The sequence below is a fragment of the Pseudoliparis swirei genome, chromosome 1, assembly GCF_029220125.1.
Source record: "Pseudoliparis swirei isolate HS2019 ecotype Mariana Trench chromosome 1, NWPU_hadal_v1, whole genome shotgun sequence".
In the NCBI taxonomy this organism is placed as follows: Eukaryota; Metazoa; Chordata; class Actinopteri; order Perciformes; family Liparidae; genus Pseudoliparis; species Pseudoliparis swirei.
The window spans coordinates 15,818,174-15,843,496 of NC_079388.1; the positions used below are offsets into that span (position 1 = coordinate 15,818,174).

General features: G+C 45.4%; 2 protein-coding genes across 3 annotated transcripts in view; both read right to left on the reverse strand.

Annotated features, from left to right (window-relative positions):
* The window catches only part of LOC130197868 (ubiquitin-conjugating enzyme E2 E1), a 25,118-nt gene extending 12,721 nt beyond the window's left edge, over window positions 1–12,397 (reverse strand). Inside the window, exon 1 of the mRNA XM_056420843.1 lies at window positions 12,308–12,397. The gene's annotated coding sequence lies outside the window, so the exon portion shown is untranslated. The remainder of the gene's footprint in view (window positions 1–12,307) is intronic.
* Window positions 1–25,323, reverse strand: part of LOC130197827 (ubiquitin-conjugating enzyme E2 E2-like) — a 69,222-nt gene that overhangs the window by 2,150 nt on the left and 41,749 nt on the right. Inside the window, exons 5-7 of one of the 2 annotated variants that reach the window (XM_056420760.1) lie at window positions 18,171–18,303; window positions 12,308–12,455; window positions 4,432–5,158 (exon numbers count right to left, since the gene is read on the reverse strand). In XM_056420760.1, the coding sequence (XP_056276735.1) occupies window positions 5,061–5,158; window positions 12,308–12,455; window positions 18,171–18,303 (379 nt within the window). In that variant the 3' untranslated portion in view covers window positions 4,432–5,060. Of the gene's footprint in view, window positions 1–4,431; window positions 5,159–12,307; window positions 12,456–18,170; window positions 18,304–25,323 lie in introns of those variants that run through there. The other variant, XM_056420751.1, reaches the window with a different exon arrangement.

Consider the following 25,323-nt stretch of genomic DNA (forward strand, 5'->3'; position numbering starts at 1 on the left):
AAAAGATAGCCATTAATTTACCATGCGTTTTCTCGAGAATGGCGAATATGTCTTTTATTTATCAATGAAAATACTCTGAATTTTACGAAATGACCAAGGCCTTCATACAATCCATTGGGATGGTGAATCATTTATGTAATATCGCATGTGATAAGGCTACGAAAGCTGCATAATCTGAGGCAAAATCATAACACAACTCAAGCGCCTGGAAATTATACAATCTGGCTACTGTTAGCCATTAACCCGAGTTACTACCCGACACTAAAAACAGGGCGACCAAGAGTTAAGTGACAGTTTTAAAAGGCCATTATGCCTCCTGATAAAGTGGCCTGACATGTCAAATGGGTTGAGCATTAAATAAACATCAGACAAAGTGGTTGCCATGAGAGTCGTACACAGTTGTGTACCCTTTTTTCGTAGCACGTCTTCAGAGATGTTTCTGCTGAACCTTTTACGCCTTTCAGTTAATATTTATAACTCCAAAGCAACAAACAACATGAAAAAAACTAAATTTACTATTCCAGGCTGGATTGATTTCCTTTAAAGGGGCAGACATGAGCATTGGATCCTGAATTTCTTCCATTCTGTATTTGTGAGTAATTATTTAATGGTCGGTCGATGCAGCACACATTTATATGCAACATAATACCTGCAATGTCCATGTAAGTAGTGTTTTCTGTGTTGCATGCAGAACAATCTGTTTATCACATTATGACATGACATCATACCACAAGGGAACATTGAGGGCCATGAGGCCATCATCTCCTTCATCTTTATGAAACAGCATTTAGACATCCATGTTGGAAATTTGAACTTAAAAAGGAAAATTATGGAAATCGTTGAATTAATTGAATATGAAAATCTCACATAATAAAACTCTCCCTTCCCGTGTCTGGTCAGAATTCACATGGCCTCTGTAGTTATACAGTGTTTCTTGTCACGACTGTATAATGGGATTCTGTGGCATGAAAGTTTATGTAAAACTAAATATAAAAAATTTAAAAAACATTGTCAGCCACATGCTGTTTAGGTCAAACTATGTGGTTTGACATCATAACCTCTTTGTCATGTTGGCAGCAGTAATGAGAGCACACATCTTATTTACACATTAAACCTGCATAACACACACACACACACACACACACACACACACACACACACACAATCATGCAGACAGGGTGCATTCTCATTCACAGATCAACTCTGGCCTTTTCACTCCTTATTGATCTCGCACATCTCGTTGCAACAGTGACACCATTAAAGATGCATCAGGGACTTCTCCTTTCCTTTCTCCCAGACTCTTCCTGCCCGCAGTGTGTGAGGGAGGAAGGGAAGGAAGGGAGGGAGGATGAGGATGAGGGCTTCCCCTCCCCCTCCCGACACGTCAACCATAATTAACTCCGCCACTGTTGCTCCACTTTGCTGCTTTTTTGCAACGCAGCCGGAGAAGAAGAAGAAGAAGAAGAAGAAGAAGAACCCTGCGCCGCGTCGTGTGGCGTTCAGGGACGAGGCGGACACCGGCGCTGTGAAGAAGGACCGTCAACAAGTGTGAGTTTGTCCAGTGGGGTCGTCGGTTTTCAACACGCGATAAGCCTGCAATCAATCAATCACACACACACTCACGCACACAATCACGCACTGAGACACACGCACACACGCACACACCACTACCCCCCTACCAGTTTGTCAGATAGCTCTTGCAGCGTGTTGATTCTCCGCGTTTGGCGGTCAAAGGGCATCCTGGGAAATGTAGGAATCACTGGTTGAAATAGAAATCGATGAGAAAGTCCTTGGCAGAAAAATATGTAAAATTATATATGTTTTTGATGAAGGCAAAGTTACTTTCTAAAAGATTTGTTTGAGGAGAGAACAAAAAAATTGTGTTTTTCATATATATTTCATATCTTGTGAATACAAGATCATAAATTTGCTTCAACGGGTGTACAATACGATCACCCGTGTGAACTTGCGCACATAAGAAATGATCTGACATCGTCTTTTCGACACTGGAGCCAATAGATCATTATTTGTTCCGACTTGTGCACGCGAGGCGTAACCCGACATATTGTCGGTCTCAGATGATGATGATTATTTCCAGTTCAACAAGATACAAGTCGTCTCTCGGGACTTCCAGGGGGGGCCTCTGCAGAAAGTTAATAACGCCGGAGATCCACTGAGTGACGCCTGACAGTGGGAGAGGAGCCGCGAGACGGCTGACTGACAGCTTCCACAGTGGCGGTGGAATCAAAGGAGGAGCGTCCATCATCCTGAGAGCGTCCATCATCCTGAGAGCGTCCATCCTCCTGAGAGCGTCCATCATCCTGAGAGCGTCCTGCTCCCGTTCAGCCTCTCATGTCCTCAGCTGACAGCCCGGCTGCTGCAGCCACGCCCCCATGGCTGCTGTTTGAAGTGCGGTCAGGGATATGAAGTCCCCTTCATATTTCATAATTCAGCTCAAATGTATGACCCGAGGTGATGAGCAAGTTGTTCTCTTTGGACATTGTAGATTTGTTTAGTAATATAAACATAAAACAAGAACAAAAATGTCAGACATAAACATATATACACTACCGTTCAAAAGTTTGGGGTCACCCAGACAATTTCGTGTCTTGCATGAAAACTCACTTTTATTTATCAAATGAATTGAAAATTGAATAGAAAATATAGTCAAGACATTGACAAGGTTAGAAATAATGATTACTATTTGAAGTATTAATTTTGTTCTTCAAACTTCAAGCTCAAAGGAAGGCCAGTTGTATAGCTTATATCACCAGCATAACTGTTTTCAGCTGTGCTAACATAATTGCACAAGGGTTTTCTAATCAGATATTAGTCTTCTAAGGCGATGAGCAAACACAATGTACCATTAGAACACTGGAGTGATAGTTGATGGAAATGGGCCTCTATACACCTCTGGAGATATTTCATTAGAAACCAGACGTTTCCACCTAGAATAGTCATTTACCACATTAACAATGTATAGTGTGTATTTTTGATTAATGTTATCTTTATTGAAAAAACAGTGCTTTTCTTTGAAAAATAAAGACATTTCTAAGTGACCCCAAACTTTTGAACGGTAGTGTATACACACATACATACACCTACATACATACATATACAGATACACACATACATATACACACGCATACATACTCACACATATATACACATACACACACATACCCCCCCCCCCCCAGAAAAACAACAACAATAAAAACCAACAAAAAGACAACAACAACTAAAAGCAACCCCGGCACCCCCTTAATTATCTTTTACTTGTGTGTACACACCACCCTGCATCTGTATTTGCATTTCCCTCAAAACCCAAATCTGACCCCTGAATATTTGACCCCTCCTCTAATTTGTAATAAAAGCCATCAGACTTTTCCATGCTTGGTCAGTTTGGCTTGAACTGTTCTTCACCCGGCAATCACACTTTCAAAAGCAGCCGTCTCCGGCATGACATTGTAGATTGATTATAAACACGCTTTTGACGTCAAATTAGAGAAGAATACGTTAAAAAATGGATGATTATCTCCGTAGCTAAAGCCGGGGTTTCCTCTTCTCGGCTGATCGTCCAATAGGAAGAGTCCATAACTTGAAGAGGCGACGTTACAGCATTCTCAGGTTCATTTTCAAAGTGCTCCCTTTATTCATATTTTTGCAGACTTGAAGGTGTTTAATCGATGTCATAAAATATGTAATATCTCATAATTTGACGAGCCATCGTTTTTTCCCTCTGCTGATGCCACGTTCCTTAAAATGAAAATCGGCAAACGGCAGAATGTGAGAGCCGACGTGCATTTACGACCGCAAAGTACGTGTGGCCCGCAACCGCCGTTATATCGATCGATGCGCTCCCAAGAAACAGAACGTCATTCGTTGTGTGTGTGTCTAGACGCTGGTTTGAAATGTGTGTGTGTGTGTGTGTGAATATTCGCTGACTTGGCATTTCATTCGTTCGGCCGACCGGCGGTTCCAGCGTCAGTCGGCGCTGCGCGTCGGGGAAGGGCGACGCGTGTTTGACCTTGAGTGACTTTGAATGTGGCGCTTGCTTGTGGAAAGCCAATCCAGCCCTGTGATTGGTCGACTTAGTTCCTGGTAGGTTACGTATAAATATGCTGGTCACCTGGCTGCTGGCGGAGGGGGATGGGATGGCCAATTTCCAAAGTTTTAATATATATTCAGGAAACGTAACAAGAGTGTAGCTCAGACAAGTAAGAACCAATTACATGTACGGAGTATCTTGAAATATAGACCGTCTCAATACAAAAATGGTCTTTCCATAACTTCTTGAGATCATTTCTTTGCCTGTGGTCACAGAGATGAGCGAATACACACCGTAATCACACACACACACACACACACACACACACACACACACACACACACACACACACATCATATGAAAAACCAGACTCTGAGACGGGGTCCGTCACATTACAGCCAGTGTTTAATTGAGTATTCGATGAGTCTGTATTCTCACGAGGCATTAAATGTACAGCAAACTACCACACTATCGTCATACGTGGTGATGGGATCACTCCATGCCGGGGGGGGGGGGCAGAAATAATACGCTACACGACTACATGTCCGCTGCCTGAACACGTATCCCGACGCCATGCACTAATATCGACCGTTAGCATGTAGAAACCACGGAAAGGAAAAGAAAAGTAAATGCATTTTACATGAAACCATCACATGGAACGGGAATAGTACGAGATGACGAGGGTGGCGCGACAATGTTATAAACAATGCAACAACAACGAGAACGACGACGACGACGAGAACAGTAACAGTATTAAAGCTTTTCATGACCATATCAACATTCAGTGTATTGGAAAATACAATCCCAATAGACTCTTTGTATAAAAAAGAAGCTTTTCAAGTCAGCATGGAACAAATAACAGTTCATTTCTCTGGGTTTGGAGGAGGGAGGAGAGAGAGAGGGGGGGGGGGGGTGACAGGAGCAGGGTGTGCTTCCATAGATGTCGGAGGAGGTGTGTGTGTGTGTGTGTGTGTGTGTGTAGGGTGAGGGGTCCTGGAGGGCGGGTGCTGGTCTATGTGGCGTAGCGCTTGGTCCACTGTTTGGCTATCCGGTCGTGCTCCGCTCTGTTGGTCAGGTACTGTGTGGCGATGCTCCCCACCAGAGGGTCGGCTGAAACACAGGAGGAGGAACACGTGAGGCCGAAGGACAGACGGCGGAGCGCTCAGCTAACGGCGGTTTGTCGTATCCGTACGAATCGACGAGAACACATCGGGTGAAAGTCGTAAACAGACCGTTGACGTGTCGCCGCCTGGTAAAGATGTTATCGGGGGTTTATTTACACACTCGGCATTCCCAGAGCAACGTTGACACGTCTTTGGCTTTGCGGTCCGATGTCTTTCCGCCAACGGGGACGTATGCGACCGCGGAGCTGCTAAATGCTCCACTCTGTCCCGCGGACGAGTCACGCGCCGCTGAGCCGACGGGAGCCGACTCTCACCTCTGAAATCAGCCGAGGACAGAAACGAGAACGACGTTTTGAGAGAGCCGCGACAATTAGAAACTCAATCAAAACCCGGACAGGGAGCTGAAGGAGGCTGAAGAAGATCAAGAGACGGACCACAGACGGACCACAGACGGACCACAGACGGACCACAGACGGCTCTGTTGACGTGGAATCTGACTCCCTTTTTGTGTTGCATCCCTCTGAATGTTCTTCCAGAGATACAGAAAGTGACAGCGAGGGAAAAGGACAACAACGCGGACCGATGAAGTCGTGAAAACTATATCTATATCTATATATACAGGACTGTCTCAGAAAATTAGAATATTGTGATGAAGTTCTTTATTTTCTGTAATGCAATTAAAAAAACAAAAATGTCATGCATTCTGGATTCATTACAAATCAACTGAAATATTGCAAGCCTTTTATTCTGATTTATTGCTGATTATGGCTTACAGCTTAAGAAAACTCAAATATCCTATCTCTAAATATTAGAATATCATGAAAAAGTATACTAGTAGGGTATTAAACAAATCACTTGAATTGTCTAATTAACTCGAAACACCTGCAAGGGTTTCCTGAGCCTTGACAAACACTCAGCTGTTATAAATCTTTTTTTTACTTGGTCTGAGGAAATATTAAAATTTTATGAGATAGGATTTTAGAGTTTTCTTAAGCTGTAAACCATAATCAGCAATATTAAAAGAATAAAAGGCTTGCAATATTTCAGTTGATTTGTAATGAATCCAGAATGCATGACATTTTTGTTTTTTTAATTGCATTACAGAAAATAAAGAACTTTATCACAATATTCTAATTTTCTGACAGTCCTGTATATATATTATGTACCAAGAAATTGTATGTAATTTACTGCTTTCTCGTTCACAAGCTTATTTATTTGCAATTTCGTCACACGTTTACATTGTTTATTGTATTATTATTACTCATTATTTCATATTTATTTCTGTTATATATGAACTTGCAATATAAGTTGGTCTCGTTTTCGTTCCTTACTTTTAACTTCACCGAGAGAATTCTAATTCTAACTGTTGTGAATGTGATAATTTTTTCAAACTCAATTCAGTTTATTTTATATAGCCCATTATCACAAATTACAAATGTGCCTCAGAGGGCTTTACAGTCTGAACACATACGACATCCCTGACCTTTGACCTCACATCGGATCAGGAAAAACTCCCAAAAAATAGAATAAAAACCCTTTCACGGGAAAAAAAAGCGAAGAACCCTTCAGGGGAGCAACAGAGGAGGATCCCTCTCCAGGATGGACGGAATAAAAGACGTCATGTGACCAGAAGGAATCATGACAGAGTTAATGAATAACCTGAAACCAAAAATGCAGGTAGAATGATTTCCTCAAGGAGATCTTAATATTTCTCGTCGACGAGAAGAAAGGTCAGGAGGCTCGTGAAGAGCGTGATGAGGGTTCATCCCCCGGGGACCAAGAACATCGACAGGAAATGCACCAAAGATCCAGGCGACAGGTTGGGAGATATTATCGCTGCCGAGGGCGTGAACCTCTCTCACCTCCACAGGACCCTCATCTGTGAGTGATATTTGATTTACTCGGACACACACAGTTTATGTTTACACACACACACACACACACACACACACACGGCCGCGCGTCGCCGTTTGACATCCAATTACCACCTCGGCTCATCGGCGTTCGCGGCCGTCTTATTTAATATGTGACATCCGGTGAAGAAAAACCAGAACGGCACGATCGTCAAGCGCGCCCGGTGCGGTCGACGCTTTTAAGGACGCCGCAGTAAAAAAAAAAAGAGAAAGAGGTGATCTGGGGGCGGGGCTCCGGCTGCAGCTGCAGCACACCTCCGGTCGGTCGACAGCCGCCGTTATGAATTCCCGCCGGCTCGCCTATTGATCGCGCCTGCTGCTCAATCCGTCGCGCCGCCGGTCGATCGCTCAGCGAAGGGGACAGCGGGGTGGGAAAACGGATTCCTTCGAGCCTCACACACACACACACACACTCCGCTCGGCTTCGGCCCGCCTCCTGCGGGGCGTCGGCCCGCTGACGGAGCGCTGGGATGAGCTCGGCTGAGAGCACGCGGCACAAACAGCCCTCGGCGCTCCTCCCCCGCTCGGGTTTCAATGATGGAGGTTTTCTCTTCTTCTTTCAGGCGTGTTCCCATATTTCTGGTGGAACGGATCCACATCGCGGCGTCGCGGCTCGGAGCGGGAAGCGTCCGACTCCTTGAGCCAAAAGACGGGAAAGTCTTCCGGCTCCCCATCGGGACCGTCGGTCGGGAATGATTTAGTGTCGCGTCGCGTCGGTGCCGGCATTTTGTTATTTTATCCAAAAAAACGAAGGTTTTTGAGATGAGGGCTCCTGAAGAATGGAACCACAAGCAGCCCAAGCTCGCCTCACCATGTGGGAATGAACCCTCTCTCTCTCTCTCTCTCTCTTCCCTTCTTCACACTATTACCACCTCTTCCATCCTTCAGGACCTCATGAGTTCAACACTGGGAAAGTCTTTGAAGAAAGACTGTTCTCCCCCCCTCCAGCCAGCCACGGCACAGCGATAACGATCTTTTGACCTTGGACGACGCTTCCCGCAGGCGTATTAATTGGTTTCGAGCATCCCCGGACGTTTGAACCCGGAGACGCCACGCCTTCTGAAAAAAGATGCTGGTTGTGACCTGAAGACGACCAATCCCGCGTGCTTTGATTCTCCGGTGAAATGGGCGCGCGTTCGATTTCTTTCCGCCCCGCGCGAGAGCACTTCAGACAAACGGGAGGAAAGCCTGATCGATGACGACTAATGGCTTCCCATCTCTCAGATATTTTTCGGCGACTTTGATCAGTCGTCGCCGCGTCAACGTTAAAGTGACCGACAAATCCTGCTGCTGAGACACGAAGTTTGTAGAAAAAGAAACTTTGACAACTTGAACATGCTAAAAAAATGTGTTACCCATTTCCAAATACTGAAAGTAGGAGCCCGAGGCCTCAGGAGGCCTCAGACTAAATGCTCCTCAAAGCATCCAAAAGCATCTGAAACCTCCTTTATGCAATCGCCGTAATCAAGCTGGACACGGACAAGATCTCCTTTTTCTCTCCCTCCATCGCTTTTCACGTGCACAACCACGAAGGCCTGCGAGGAGAAACTGACAGTTAGCGTTTTTGTTTGTCATTATTTGTACAAATCATTGTGCCGAGCTCACAAAAGAATGAATCGCAGTGGAAGGCCGCCAAGAGGAGGCTCCGCACGTCAACGCTTGCCTTCAGTCGACACGCTGAAGGAGCTTTTTTATAGCTTTTTTATTTGAGAGTTTTTATATGTTTTAGAGCAGTGGTCCCCAAACTACGGCCCGCGGGCCGGATTCGGCCCGCCTCCACATTTGGACCGGCCCCCTGAACAATACCAGAGACGCGTTCCGATTTATTATTTTTCTCACCTGGCCCGCTGCCGTTGAGATTGCAGTGAGACGCGGAGAAAATGTGGAGTGGTGCTCTTCGCAATAGAACATCTTTGATGGGACGTGTCGCGTCTCGGCCAATCAGCGTTCAGATGTCCACAACGTTTGGGAAGTTAGGTTAGCTTGAATGTTAGTCCGCTACATCTGCTGCTGTCGCGCTGCACGGTGTAGCGATACTAATAAAGTACCCGTACGTTAAAAACGATGTGATTTAGCATATTTTTTAGTATCGATACTTCATTAAAAGAGCGATCAGAGCGCACGCGCTGCTCCGCTCCGTTAAATGCTGTCTGCACTCGCAGCGCTCACAGCGAGTGGCGCGCGCATCGCTCAGCCGTGATGCGCTCACACAGGTGAGCACATTCTCACTAGCCCCCCCCCCCCCCCCCCGCCCGGCTGGCCCTCCAGCAGACAAGGCAAACGTTATGTGGCCCTCTTAGGAAAAAGTTTGGGGACCCCTGTTTTAGAGGCTCTAGGCTCGTCTTCCAGGTGGCTTCTGGGTAACCAGAGGGCTGGCACTGTTAGACCAGCAATGTGAGACGCTCAGAGTCATTTTCACGGTGACTTACGCCTCTTTGCGTACAGCGGGGCACAAAAGTATTCTGTTCTCAATCCGGAGGGTGAAGCCTCCCGTGTCGGCCGTGTGTTATTACAGGTTGGACAAACTGACAACCCAGAAGCTACTGAGGGGGGGGAGAGAAAGCAGATTCATTCATTATAAAAGACTAGCCGAATAACATCAGCACACATCAGCCTGATACACGATCCGGCCCCAACGACAGCAGCAGCGGCGGGAAAAAAAAAAAAACTCCGGCTTTGTTAAAAAAAGTCTGGAGGATGCCTTGTGGACACGACAGGGAGGAGGCGACAGGGAAAGAGACGGGGAGCGGAAGGGATGACATTGGACAGAGACCCGGGGGCTGGATATGAGCCCCAGAAACACTTTGACATGGCATGTGCCCCCCCCCCCCCCCGTACGCCAACAGGAGGATGCCCCAGGTAGAGCTCTGCCTGTGAGACCCGACGCAGGGTTAAATGCGGCGTGGCGGCAGCTCCGGGAGGGTTGATTAACTGTCAGTCCGTCCTCTTCTCTCTCGCTTTAATGAGCCACGTGCCGATGATCTCCGCCCCGCACGGGGAAATAAAAATCTTCGGGGCCCACTTCCAGCACTTGAGGGCTGGGTTTAAAAAAAAAAAAAAAAGAGAAATAAACGTAAGCAAGTGGTGAGAAGAGCAGCGATTGGACCGATTTGATGAGGCAAGAGGCAGAAAGAGGAGAGTAAGCTGCGTGTAACAGGGAGAAGAGGGGGGGGGGGGGGGTTCGACAGGGGGCGTCGATCAAGTCTCTTTTGTGTCACACTTTAAAGGAATCGGCTTATTTCATCTCGCCGACATCCGAAGACTTGGTGGAGGAGGACTAGGAGGAGGAGGAGGAGGAGGAAAAGCTATTCTCATTTTCGCCCACGGAGGAAGAATCCACACGGCTACGTTATCAAAGAGCGATCCCAGCAGAGAGGACACAAGCTATCATCAGAGGTCTTCACAATCAGCACTATCAGCACCCCCCCTCTCCCCCCCCCCCCTCCTCTTTCTTGTCTGTTGCCCTCTCATTCCCCACTATTCACATGTGAAATAACCTGCCACTCTTCTTCACCCCCCACCCCAACACCCCTACCTTTCTTTCTTGCTCTGGCAGATTTCTCCCCATTCTTTCACCTCATTGCTAATATTTTTTGATTCGCCATACCAACAGACATTATTAGTATTGGCAGCTGAGGAGCCGTCTAACTGGGGAAATGACCGGTTTAACTGGTCCATAAAAGCTCAGCTGGTAAACTGGACCTTAATGGATCTAATTAGCTTTAAAACTGTTGACGTCTTCTCCCAGAACGCCGTCAGCTGTTTACAGGGTTGTGTTTAGTCAGCCAGTCGTGGTTAAATATTGATTCTACTGCAACGGAGGGAGTATGAATACCCGGGCTGACTGTTTATGAGGCGACATTGTAAAGAGGGCTGGAAGAGGGGGAATGAAAATGTTATGGAAATGCGAAAACACTTTAGTTTTAAGCCCGACCTGGCGATTCTGATTCTGAATTATATTGGACAGCATGAACAAAACAAACAGTTAAATTCATTGTGCATGTTCAGAATTAAACACTATTAAATATCTTGGATGTTCTCCAGCATTATTTAGTTTGCTTCATAATCACTATTTTCCATCGCTGAGAAAACAACTCTATATATACAAGTTTATTGCCATAAACTACATTTTACAAGATTGTATTTGAACACCTCACGATAGCGTTGCAATTGACCTTCCCCGAGACTCGTGTTTACAGAGTAGAGCTTGAACACACCGTGCCAACGCAGCGCTGTCGGCCAGCCGGTCGCTGATTACTCACAGCAGCGTGCACGGGGATGAATTACAATAGAACAAGTGTCCAATCAGCTGCTCCGAATGTTTTACCCGTTGTTCCCATTTTGGATTTGCTGCTGTGAACAAACTGTGAGCTTCACGTCGTCGTGCCTCAAGAAGCTCGGCTTCTGTTTCTAACGCGGACGATGCGTCGATTTCAAGTGTTTTCCGCCTTCTTGAGATCACCGTCGTTCATTTGTGATTATTGATTTTGAATCAGAACATTCACTTAATGGGAAAAAACCCTCGTTTGAAATCTCAGAAGCTTCAACAGATGTATGAAGGTAGATTTGTGTTTTTATTACGGCAAAAAAAAAAAATCTTGTTTTTCTCGTCTGTAAGTCAATTAATTGTTAGTTTTGCTGATTAAAGAATATTCATAAGCCATTGCAGAACATTCACCTTATGGAGGAACCCCTCGTTTATCATCTCAGAAGTTTCAAAAGATGTATGAAGGTAGATTTGTGTCTTTATTACGAAAACAAAAAAAAGGTTTTGAGAGCAAATCTCTCGCCTGTAAGTCAATGAATTGTTAGTTTTGCTGATGAAACTAGAATTTATTGCTGCAAATCAAAAACATCTCTCAAAATAAAACCCTGCGCTCTCAAAATGAAAATCTCCGAGTTGAGTTTGGTCGTAGTGGGCGGGGCTTACGCTGCTGAATGAGCGAGGCGTTTCTGTTGGTGCGTTTGACTCGCTCTTAACCCACCGACACATTATTATTTCATCAGCTAAACGAGAAATTTTCTCTCAAAAGTAGCTACACACAGACAGACGGAGACGACAGCGAACCAGAGAGGACGGCGTGAGCCTCTCAGTAAACACTTCCACGCACATTACCCACACACAATGGACACGTCAGTCTACCTGCCACTGCTAAATAAACTTGGAGCGGGGATATGACAAGGAGAAGCGTGTGTGTGTGTGTGTGTGTTGCCGCTCTCACCAGGGTTGCAGTCAGTGAGCAGGGAGCAGATGGACAGGAGGACCTTGGAGATGGTGAGGGCGGGACTCCAGTTGTCCTTCAGGATGTCCAGGCAGATCACCCCCTGGCTGTTGATGTTGCAGTGGTAGATCCTCGTGCGGAACGTCACCTGGGAGGGTCGGAGCGACATCGGGGTTTTACCATCGGAAAACCGCAAATATTCTCTTTGCTTTTTCGAGCTGCATCGATACGAATTTCGAGCGAAAAGGATTATTATAACATCCGGGGCTCTATCCTTTGAAAAAAGAAATGAAGAAATATAGCAAACGTGTTTCAATCGGCTTAAAAATGTTTTGCGATGTGTATGAAACGCTTCTTTTCCGGTCCCTAAATCCCCGAAGCCATCTGCAGGAATCGGGACGGTTAACAAATAAATACATAAAAAAGCCGGCAGCCTCTGATTTGAGGAGCGCTGCGCTCTAGAGCACAGTGTCATTACGCACCGCCACCAGTGTTTACCTTCATTTAATTACGTGTCAACAACAACGACAGGCTCCAAACACACAACCACACAACTCTACACTGCTCAGCTCTGTTTTGGTCTTCCACCTGAGGGAGACGTCTGGATAAACGCTCTCCACTCTGTTCATCGGCTGGTCGAGAACTTCTTCTGCTTATCAACGCCTTTCCTTTGGATTCGGTTGAGACACACGGCGTTTCTCAATCAGCGTTCTTGTGCGTACTTTCCTCTACTTGTGTCCTCGTGACTCGTGAAACGTCATCAGTCGCAGCCCGGGTACATGTTCCAATTCAAAGTCCGCTTCTCGCAAAGCACGGTCAAAATGCCCGGATGTGACTTGATCCTCCCACTTTCCGGAGGATGCATCAGAGGAGACTTGTGCGTACTCTGGCCAGCAGATATCCCAGAATGCATTTCACCAGCAACCGGAAACAGTAGCGGAGGAGAAAATAAACAACTGACAGATGACTTTTTATAAATACTCCTGTTGTTGAGTCACGGAATGTCATTTTAGGATGTTTTGTTTATTTGACTGTAAACAATAATTTACAGTGAATAATTAGAGTAAACCCAGGAGCAAGAACAGCTGATGTGGTGACGTCCTCAAGTCAGCTGCTGTTCCAATCGCAGAAAGACCGTCCTCCCGTCCTCCGGAGTCTGGACTCCCAAGTCCAGACTCCAAAAGAACACAAGTCTGTACTCGTGTACTTTGAATTGAGAAACGGCGTATATCAAACATCAGAGTTGAGGGCTGTGAAAGCAAAACAATGAGTGCTGCTTCTCGTGGATCTATTGTTCATAGAACAATAATGATTACATCTGGTGGGAAATTAGGCCGATGATTGTCTCACGGAGCATTTTCCCAGATATTATTCTTAACTCAAAGAAATTAAATAAATGGAGGCAGGTTGCCAACGATGTTTCTTAAATTAACTCGATCATGTCACCGTCTCTTAACTTTTAGTTTCTTTTAACTCGTCTTGTTCTGTGTTTTTTTTGTTTGTGTTTCTTGTGTTGCTGCCCGTCTTGTCCGGGTCATCCCCGAAAAATAGATTTTTAATCTCAACGGGACTCATCTGGTTAAATAAAGGTTTAAATAAGTAAATAAAAGATATTGAAAGATCAGATGAAGACTTCAGATTTCAGACGTGCACACTGAGTGCGCTCTAATTTCAGCAAAACCAGTCGACAACACTATTTCTCAAGCACTATATATAGTTACTTACTATACTTATAACTTAGAGCAACACTTAGCTGCACCAAATAGTTATTTACATTGTGAATGAACAACTTTAAACATCCCAACTATCCCTTTAATGGATTTCCTGTCTATTGACCAATCAATTCATTGTAAAAAAAAAGAAAAGAAATAAGAACACCAGCAACATCATGAGTCAAGCTGTAAAACTCGTTCTGATTGATTTCCAAAGTCCAGACGAGCCGATGTATGCCGGGTGTCTGCCGATACGCTGAAGCGTGAACACACGCCTCATCTGCACAGGTCGATGCAGCGGGGCGGTGGACTGAGACACGATGCCCGTGGATCCACGTCACGCCGACAGCGAAGTGAAGCCGGTCCCGCAGAACTCAGCGGAGCACGACATCATTAAGGAGTGACCTTTGACCTCTCTGCTTTCTTAATCGACGGTTTACCGACCGGAGCAGGCGGCCCGGGCGCTCCATCCCCCTCCTCTCTCTCTCTCTCTCTCTCTCGGTTCACTCTGCGACCGCAGCCTTTCCTCCCCCTCCCTCTCTCCCTCCCTCCCTCTTTTATCCTCTCATTAACGCTCCGTTCCTCCCTTTAACATCTCCCCCTCGTAATGAGAAACAAACAACCCTCACGTTGACTCACGCCGGTCGGCCGGAGCGATAAACGGGGCCGTCTTTCATCATCGCGCGGATTCGAGGATTGCTATTATTTCTTGAGATGTGGCAAATAAGGCGAGACGGGGGGTGAGACGAGGTGGTCGGCGGTGACGTGCCGAGGGCGGGGCGAGCGCCTGAGTCGCCCGTCTTCTGTCCCGGGGGGGGGAAGAGAGAGCCCCCCGATAGCCGAGGAAAAAGATCCGCTGCCAGCCTGTGAGGTCTCATTAACGGCCTGTAATCCCATCATGGCGGATGCTAATAGATTACGATGCTGCCTCCGCGTAACAAAAGCAGCGGGTCTAATCCTGCTCCCCTCCCCCCCCCGTGTTACAGATTCATCCCTCAGCCTCCGAACACAACCTCTGCAACCAAACTTTTGTATCACAGCAGCGCTCCGATGAAACACGCTGAACCTCAGATGGAAAATACCTAAAGCGAACGCCGTCGGAAAAAATCTAAGTACTTCATCACATGAATTTGAATCCTATAAATTGAATATTGCCGTCATCACTAATTCTGCTGATTTGCAGAGTTGCTCACACTGGTTCAACCCAACCAGAGGGATTAAAGCTAAAGCTTGTATCAAATAATCTCACAGTGCGTGTCCTCGTATCACATAAATATTTGTTTTTTTTTTATGGTCTTGAAGGCCGTAAAACTTTCCCACACTTGTACAAAAACGCCACATTTGGCTCAGCGATGATCAAGCATGTCCGTCTACCTTCACCTCAGGTCTGTTCGGTCCCAACGGCTGCACGCAGAAATACAATCGTGTAATTTCGGGCAAATGGAAATCAATTGAAGCGATTGGCAGTTTTATGAGAGAAGCAGCGGACGTGAATGTTCGGTTTAGAGGAGGGAACATATTGAACGGACGATCATCGCCGAGTCTGAGCCCGACTTCGCGGCCCGATACGCGGTTTGAGAACGATATCACGCAGAGGGAGATAAAAGCGTGCGCTGGAATTAAGTCCGACGGCGTGAGGAAAACCAGAGTTGATGGAGGGGGGAGTGACGTTAAGTTAGAGGAGCGTAATCTCTCAGCCTGTCGCTGCGTGGGACAAAACACAAAGACCGCCTCGAACCCTTCTATCTGAGAGCATCGCTGTCCGCCTCCGCTGGCCCGCTCACCCCGACATTAGTGAGAGAGCCGGTGTCGCGAGCAGCTGCAGCTGTCGGGTTGGCGGCTGCGAGCCGCCGGGCGAGCTGCTGGATGGCACGGCTCGCAGCCAGGGTGGAAAAACACGGCAGCGGGATGCCAAGAGTTTAGACGAGCTCTGTGTCCCCCTCAGCCCTCAGCGCGGACTGCCAGGAAAGAGGCAGTTTTTGCTTTGGGGGGGGGGGGGGGGGGGGACACTGGTGCCCATTAGGAGTCAGGTTTTAGGGACCAGACTGCAAATCAAATACCCGAGGCTGGAATACTATTCACAAGACGGCTGCCCTCCTGTTGCCTTTACATTTACTGACATATTTTACCCTCGGGGTCAATTTGACCCCAGCAATTAAAACCTCCAGAAAATTATTAGAATTAATATTGTTTCCCAAGTTTAAGTGTGAGGTACTTTATGTGTGTTTGTTGACTACCTAAATAGCCCTTTAAATATATAAAAAAGTTGATATTTCTTATATGTTTGACACAGTGAAAAACAGCCTGGGGTCAAATTGACCCCAAAGAACACCGACGTTAAACATTGAATGGGGTCAAATTGACCCTAAAGGTAACAGGAGGGTTAAAACAAAAGAAAAACGTTAATTTACTACCATAAATTCTGTGTATTCAATTTAAAGGTGAAGACAGTTCACTCCTGAGCCTCTGCTTTGCATCGCGGTGATCAGGGCCGGGTGCGATTTTAAAAGAGGCCCGAACCCCGTTCTCGTTTAACGTTGAAGAATTAAAATGTTTTTGTTTTGTTGCAAACCTCTTTTGTTGTTCTTCTTCTTCTATTTCTTCTATCTCCTAAATATGCCATTATTATCATGGACACATTTTCCTCCCTTTAGCGGTTGAATGTGAGAGAAGATGAGGGAGAAATGACTCACATCCAGCATCGTCATTAACTCAAATTATCACTGTGGATGCAGCGTAATCGGCTGCATGGGAGACATAACGCCAACGAGTTATCGAGAAAGCACCGGGGAGTCGACTGGCTCTTTAAAAAAAAGAAAAGAAGCAAAACTGTGGATAATATGTCGGGGATTTTTAAATAGATGTAGAATTGTATGAATTTTGCTAATATAGAAGAGTTTCAGTTCTGATAGCAGAAATAACACCCTACATTAATTAATATAATATGAAGAGGCTTCTCAAAACACATTTTTCTTTGTAAATTTCACGAAATATACCAAACTTTTAAATGCAGTGTTACGTTTCGTCTCTCACTCTCACCTCCGTGTCAAAACTGGATATCACATGGCAGGTATCCTAAAATATGTTCACGTCTGTTCTCTTTCTGTTTATTTTCGCCCGTCTCTAAATAGCGGCGCGTCTTTCTAGACCGGAAAAACCAAAACCTCGGGGCAAAAAACAAAACCAAAAAGCCGAAGCACGACTCAAAAGTGAGGGAGGTGGCAACCGCTGTGAGCCAGACTGATGTGTAAATACTGACACACACTTGCATCAGCAAAACACACACACACACACAACCACACACACACACAACCACAAACCCAGAGCCTCGCTGGAGGGAAGCCAAGAGGTTGTCACGTAGTATTTTTTGGCAAGCTTTCCGCTAATGAAATTCCCTCCGACAACGAGGAAGATAAATGAAATAACGTCTTCCTCTTCCTTTAACATTACACTCTGTGATTCATCTGATCCCGAAGCTTCTCGCTTTTAAACTTCTCTTCTCTTCTCTTCTAGGCTCTTCTCTTCTCTTCTCTTCTCTTCTCTTCTCTTTGCTTCTCTTCTCTTCGCTTCTCTTCTCTTCACTTCTCTTCGCTTCTCTTCGCTTCTCTTCTCTTCGCTTCTCTTCTCTTCTCTTTGCTTCTCTTCTCTTCGCTTCTCTTCGCTTCTCTTCTCTTCGCTTCTCTTCTCTTCGCTTCTCTTCTCTTCTCTTCGCTTCTCTTCGCTTCTCTTCGCTTCTCTTCTCTTCTCTTCTCTTCGCTTCTCTTCTCTTCGCTTCTCTTCGCTTCTCTTCGCTTCTCTTCTCTTCTCTTCGCTTCTCTTCTCTTCTCTTCTTCTCTTCTCTTCGCTTCTCTTCGCTTCTCTTCTCTTCGCTTCTCTTCTCTTCGCTTCTCTTCTCTTCGCTTCTCTTCGCTTCTCTTCTCTTCTCTTCGCTTCTCTTCTCTTCTCTTCGCTTCTTTTCGCTTCTCTTCGCCGCCCTCGCGTCGTTTTGTCAACACGCTGTCGGTTGAACGAGCCATAAACAAAGTTATTGTTGCCGGCCGACGGGGTTAAAAGCCGACGGCCTGCTGGGACAACAACGCCATTGTTCAAAGCTCTGGGTGGAGAAGCAGGGAGGGAGGGGGGGGGCATAGCTGCTGCAGGGCACCACTCACCTTGGGTGGTTTGAAGGGGTAGTCTGGTGTGAAGGCGATGTCCAGGAAGAACACGCCCCCCTCGTAGACGGAGCCCGGAGGGCCCAGGATGGTCGACCTCCACTCGTAGATGTTGTCTCCTTTGGGGCCGGCGCTGGAATCCAAAAAAAAAAAAGGGGAAATTTAACCACCGGCGACGGTTTTGAGAAATAAAAACAACAACTAAGCGCTAATAGTGTAACTCAATTTCCTCCTCAGCAGCCCGGTGGCGGTGAATAAACAAAGTGTGCGATTATCAGCCGTTAAATCAGCCGCACAAAGCCGCCGCTTAAAGTTATTATCCATTTGAAGATTACGCAACATTACGACGGCGTGCGTGTGTGACAAAGGCAGCGAGCCAGGAGGAGTGATGAGCGTGATCAATGTCATGTGGATGACTGATCCGTCTGACACACACACGCTCACACGCACACACACACACACACACACACACACACACAGGAAGGCGTTGAGCAGCAGCGAGCGACTACGTTTCCTAACTGTTCATCAACGCTTCACCGTTGGGCAGCTGGCGGCCGACAAGCCCCATTGTTGCCTCGATTTACGCAACACACACACACACACACACACACACACACACACACACACACACACACACACACACACACACACACACACACACACACACACACACACACACACACACACACACACACACACACACAGCTGCGAGAAGGCAGGCACTAATCCAATTCCAATTTCTATTGGAATTAGGCCAGATGCCCCTGTCGGTTTCTTGTATTACTTTTACTTTCATCATTTACACACACACACACACACAGATGCACACGCACACACACCAATGTTCATGTGAAGCAGTAGCCTGTTGTAAAGCCACGGGTCTCCACCGCTGCAGACCTATATCTTTTGGACACAGTGAGGAATAATGGGAGCGGGCCGGCGGGGAAAGGGGTGCCGGCATGTTTCTCTTGGACGGATAAAAATAGTCCGGAGTGCGTGCTGAGGCCGCCGGGGGACGAGGGGGCAATGAATCGCTCTGCTCGGCACGAGGCCGTGGCCAGACGGGACGTCGGGAGAAATCTATGTCTGTGTGTCAAACTGCTTTTCTAAATGCCAACGACCGCGCCGCCATATTGTGTGAGCGGAACCGGGATCCGGTGCCCGCATTGATCTGTTTTCTCTATTTACTCCGGCATCTAACCCTGAATACTTGAAACCGGCACATCCATTTTTAAACACTTCGACCGGCAACTTAGGAGCAATTTTTTTTTAGAACAGTCTTTTGTGCCCCAACTGTTGCAAAAAAAAGTTTTGTTCTTGAAAGGCGCCACACGGAGAGTTATTAATGGTATTAATGTAAACGGTTTAAGTGGAGAGTCGAGAAGCTTCTCTAGATAACACTCTGAGTGGAACACAGCTTTTATTACAGATTATTGCTTTTATAATTCTCTCTTAATAATTATCTTCTGCAACAAGCCACACTGGTTTACTTCAATGCACATCGGCAACTAAGAGCAGCTGTTGTGAATCCTCAAACTACCAGTGTCGGTCTAGAAAAAACCCGCTATTAGTCAAATCCTATTGCGAGGGAGACGTTTAAAATCAACCTCTAGGCCTCTTAAGGTCGGCCAACCGCGGGGCTGCTTTTCTCTCCACTGGCGCGTTCCCGCGGTTCAGTCGGCAGCATCTGGAAATGTTCCGAGCTTTGCCAGCACCGCCTCCTCTTTCTGTTCCTGCAGCCTGGTACAAGCTGCGCTGACAGGAGGACAGATTTGCGATGCAGGAGAGGAGGAATCTATATTTTCAACGCCCTCCTTGGCGCGTCGGAGTGATGGAGGAGACGGATCTCCGAAAAACGCATGCCCTCTTACCGACTTGACTTGTCTTTATTTATCTACCGACTCGACTTCTTGTCTTTGTGTTCAGCTGCCGTGGGAGTTATCTGTGAGAACCTGCTTCGGATGTTCAACAACTCCAGCTGGAAGGGAAGCGGTGCTGTTCGTAATGAAAGCTAAATAACAATGATGGATCCCGCTATTTCCCACGGTGTTAATTTCCACGCTTTAAGCCATTAATAACGACCCTGGAGCCGTGAGAGGAGCGATTGAGACGAGGCCGCTCCCGTGTGCAATGTAGCTCTTCTGCTATTGTGAATTATTCACACAGCCTGGATGGAACTGACCACGTCTACTGCAAAATGTAGACTGTCCCTTTAATGGTTAAAATGTAGACTGTCCCTTTAATGGTTCAAATGTAGACTGTCCCTTTAATGGTTAAAACGTAGACTGTCCCTTTAATGGTTAAAATGTAGACTGTACCTTTAATGATTCAAATGTAGACTGTCCCTTTAATGGTTCAAATGTAGACTGTACCTTTAATGATTCAAATGTAGACTGTCCCTTTAATGGTTCAAATGTAGACTGTCCCTTTAATGGTTTAAATGTAGACTGTACCTTTAATGATTAAAATGTAGACTGTCCCTTTAATGGTTAAAATGTAGACTGTACCTTTAATGATTAAAATGTAGACTGTACCTTTAATGGTTAAAATGTAGACTGTCCGTTTAATGGTAAAAATGTAGACTGTACCTTTAATGATTCAAATGTAGACTGTCCCTTTAATGGTTAAAATGTAGACTGTCCCTTTAATGGTTAAAATGTAGACTGTACCTTTAATGATTCAAATGTAGACTGTCCCTTTAATGGTTCAAATGTAGACTGTCCCTTTAATGGTTCAAATGTAGACTGTACCTTTAATGGTTAAAATGTAGACTGTCCGTTTAATGGTTAAAATGTAGACTGTACCTTTAATGATTCAAATGTAGACTGTCCCTTTAATGGTTAAAATGTAGACTGTCCCCTTTAATGGTTCAAATGTAGACTGTATCTTTAATGATTCAAATGTAGACTGTCCCTTTAATGGTTAAAATGTAGACTGTACCTTTAATGATTAAAATGTAGACTGAACCTTTAATGATTAAAATGTAGACTGTCCGTTTAATGGTAAAAATGTAGACTGTACCTTTAATGATTCAAATGTAGACTGTCCCTTTAATGGTTAAAATGTAGACTGTACCTTTAATGGTTAAAATGTAGACTGTCCGTTTAATGGTTAAAATGTAGACTGTACCTTTAATGATTCAAATGTAGACTGTCCCTTTAATGGTTAAAATGTAGACTGTCCCTTTAATGGTTAAAATGTAGACTGTCCCTTTAATGGTTAAAATGCAGACTGTACCTTTAATGGTTAAAGTGTAGACTGTACCTTTAATGATTCAAATGTAGACTGTCCCTTTAATGGTTAAAATGTAGACTGTACCTTTAATGATTCAAATGTAGACTGTCCCTTTAATGATTCAAATGTAGACTGTCCCTTTAATGATTCAAATGTAGACTGTCCCTTTAATGGTTAAAATGCAGACTGTACCTTTAATGGTTAAAATGTAGACTGTCCCTTTAATGATTCAAATGTAGACTGTCCCTTTAATGGTTAAAATGTAGACTGTACCTTTAATGGTTAAAATGTAAGGTGCAACACCTTCATAACATCTCTTGGATCACCTCAGACTATCTTTTACCGTTCCCCCTCTTCACCGCTTTTGTAGCTCTTTCTGAAAACTCTTTTTACACACACACACAAACACACACAAACACACACAAACACACACACATAGAGGTTGTCCGCTGCATATGGCCGCAGGGAAGAGCTCAGCAAACAACAACTCTGCAGTCTTTTTCTCAGAACAGATAATATATAATATATATATATGCAGAATGTGACTAATGTTTGAACCAGGTGGGCGTTGGTGACCACAATGTAACAACTTATTAGGACTTCACAGAGAAAACACAGCAGAACATGAAATCTCTCGCTCTAGAGATGTTAACCTTGATTGAGCAAGGACACGTCTAGTGAGCTCTGCGCTGCACTCACACACACACACACACACACACACACACACACACACACACACACACACACACACACACACACACACACACACACACACACACACACACACACACACACACACTCAGACGGATTACAGCACGATTGTGCGGCAGCAGCTGGGGGCTCGACGCCCCACCCACGGGCACCTCCACGGCGGGGGTTAAGGGAGCGGAGACACTCCCCCCCCTCTTCCTCACACACATTTGAAATGGTGCCCATCTGTGTCGTCGAGGTGACTCGGGAAGAAAGTTGACGAACTTCAAAGTGGATGAAGCATTAAAAACAGGGTTCTTACACATTTTGATCAATGGATTTCCATGACTTTAAACCAAATGTCCATGACCAAACTGAAATATTGGTATAAACATGAACAATTTAGAAAATTGTGCGTATTGAGAGCGTACGCCGGCTTATATTTTGAGCGTCTTTCTTTAAAAAACATATTAATTATTTCAAACTCGGCGTAAATGAACATGTGATTATAACACATTTCCATGACCTTTCCAAAACTTTTATGATTTACGTTTTTTCCATGACTTTTCCAGGCCTGGAAATGACCATTTTAAAATTCCATGACTTTTCCAGGTTTTCCATGACCGTACGAACCCTGTAAAAAGGAATATCTTTCTTCAGTGATCTATGCGATCGCCTATGATTTAAATGTTGATACGGTTGTAATTACCTTCGCATTGAAAATGCCGGAAGGTTATGTTTTGATCGCCGTGTATTTATTTATTTATTTATTTATATGCGTGTTATTCGCAAAACTCAAAAAGTATTGAACCGAATCGCATGCAATTTGGTGGGATGATTGTTTATTATCCGGGGACCAGTTGATTAGATTTTGGGATCGATCGGGTCAAAGGTCAAGGTCAAAGGTCATGAACAGGTCAAATCTTCTTGAATCACATGGAATTTGGTGGGATGATTGGTTATTATCCGGGGACCATTTGATTAGATTTTGGGATCAATCGGGTCAAAGGTCAAGGTCATGGAAAGGTCAAAATATTTTTTTTACCATAGCACGATACATTTTTGTCCAATTGGCATGCAACTAATGTTCATAATTCAATGCCCAATCTTGTGATATGCGAAGGTATGCGCTCTACCGAGTGCCCGTTCTAGTTATTTAAGTTTATGTTGTCGCCCCTCCTCTATGGAGGCATGCTTTGTCCCCCTAAGTGAGAGCATCACGTTCCCCTCAATCACGCACCGTGTGCATGTTCCGCGGCGTGACGGCGACTTGGCGCTGCCTCGCGACGACCTCCGTCGTGATCAGAAACGGCGAGCGAATCCGTCGTCACATTCGAGAGGCATCGCCGGCCGTAAAAATGTCATCAGGCGTCCTGACAAATCATTCGGCGAACAACGACAATCTCACGGATCGATTCTCCTGCCGTGTGAACGCTTTCAATTTGCGAGGAGCACGGGAACAGTTTGTGCACCGCGACGATTCGCCGGGGGAGACGTCACGTTCTTTGTTTCCATTTTTTGTTGTTGTGGAAATTCCATGAACTACATCGACGGTTGAAAAAAAACGAATGAAAAAAAAGGGACAGACGTCTGGGACGGACGCCAGCGCTGTGAAGCCACGGCGATGAACGCTCTTGCGATCTCCGCGTCGTGTCGAGACCAGCGAAGCCACATTCCACCGCCGACACACACACACAGTCAGTGATGCTCACATCGAAGGTGGGGGGGTAGTGGGAGTGTGTGTGTGGGGGGGGGGTGCAGCCCAAACAAGACCGTTTGCAGTTCAAACAGAGTCCTCAAACACACAGGAGCTAAAAGGCACAAACAAATAACTGATGAGCAAATGTATTCAGCTCCCTCGTCTCCTCTCCCTCTCGTCTCCTCTCCCTCTCCTCTCCCTCTCGTCTCCTCCGGGCCGGACCGGGTCCGAGACGTTCATACGGAAGAGGATGATGAAGGGCATCGATCAATTCAACGTCTTCAAAAGCTCTCTTCCAGGACGCGCCGTGCTTTTTCTCCTCGTGCGCATCTCTCGTCCGCGGTTGAACACACCGGTGTGTTAGCGAGGACGTGAAAGGTTCGCTTTATTGACGGCAGCTCCCCCCCCCGAAGAACATAAATCCGATACGATCCAATCAATCGCGTCCACTTGGTATCGGATGGAAACAATCCGGTTTGAACGACTGCAATCTTTATGTCCGATTAATCAATTCTACGCCGGTTGGCATCGGGAGGTGGGAAATGAACCCTCCGTGGTTTCCTTTGATCGACAGCCGCTGCTGTTTCGTCCTTATGCTTTTCAGATGTCGGGGAAAACACAAAATCCTTGAATAAAGCAGCGTGAGTCCAAGATCAGACCAACACTTTGATCCACACTAGAATACGGATTGGTATTATGTTGAGGACAAAAGATTCCTGAATCCCAAAAAGCGTATCCTAATGACTTAAACCCTCTGGCGTGACCTCTAGCTGGATTTGACAAGTCTTATTATATATATATTTTTTATTTATTTATATAGCGCTTTTTAAGGTACTCAAGGACACTTTACATGTTATATTCATACACCGTAGACACATCTAGGGAGAGCAATTGAGGGTTAAGTGTCTTGCTCAAGGACACATTGACTAGGGCGGGGATCGAACCTCCAACCACTCGATTGAAAGACAGACGTTCTAAACACTGACCCACAGTCGCCCCGAAATGTTCACTAAAGTTTGAGGGTTGTGAAATATGGCACATGTGGATCAGCACAAAATGTCGTAAACACATTCGTGGTCCCAAGTGTTTAAAAAAAAAAACTCTAACACTTTATATTGCTTTATAACCAAATACCAGCGAATATAATGACGTTCACATCAGCCCCAGCTGTACTTTGTGTTTACACGCTACACTGAGATAAACACGGTAAACCTTTTACAAGATAAACATCAGGATGTTGGGGCCAAGGTAATACAGGTGAACATTATGTAATATAATCAAAAGACTTAACTGTGGCTTGATTTTGGTTAACTTGAAGGACGACGGGTTGAACTAAATAGAAACACCAGTTATTGGGCAATAACATATGCACACACGTTATTATCTTGTGCGCACAAGAACCGTATCTTGTGTGCACAAGATATTTAAACTGTGTGCCGTGAATATTATCTTTCTTGAAAAGTTTTTGATCTCACACTGTGGCGCTTTCATTTTTGCGTAACAGAACGAACTGACCATTATTTATGGACC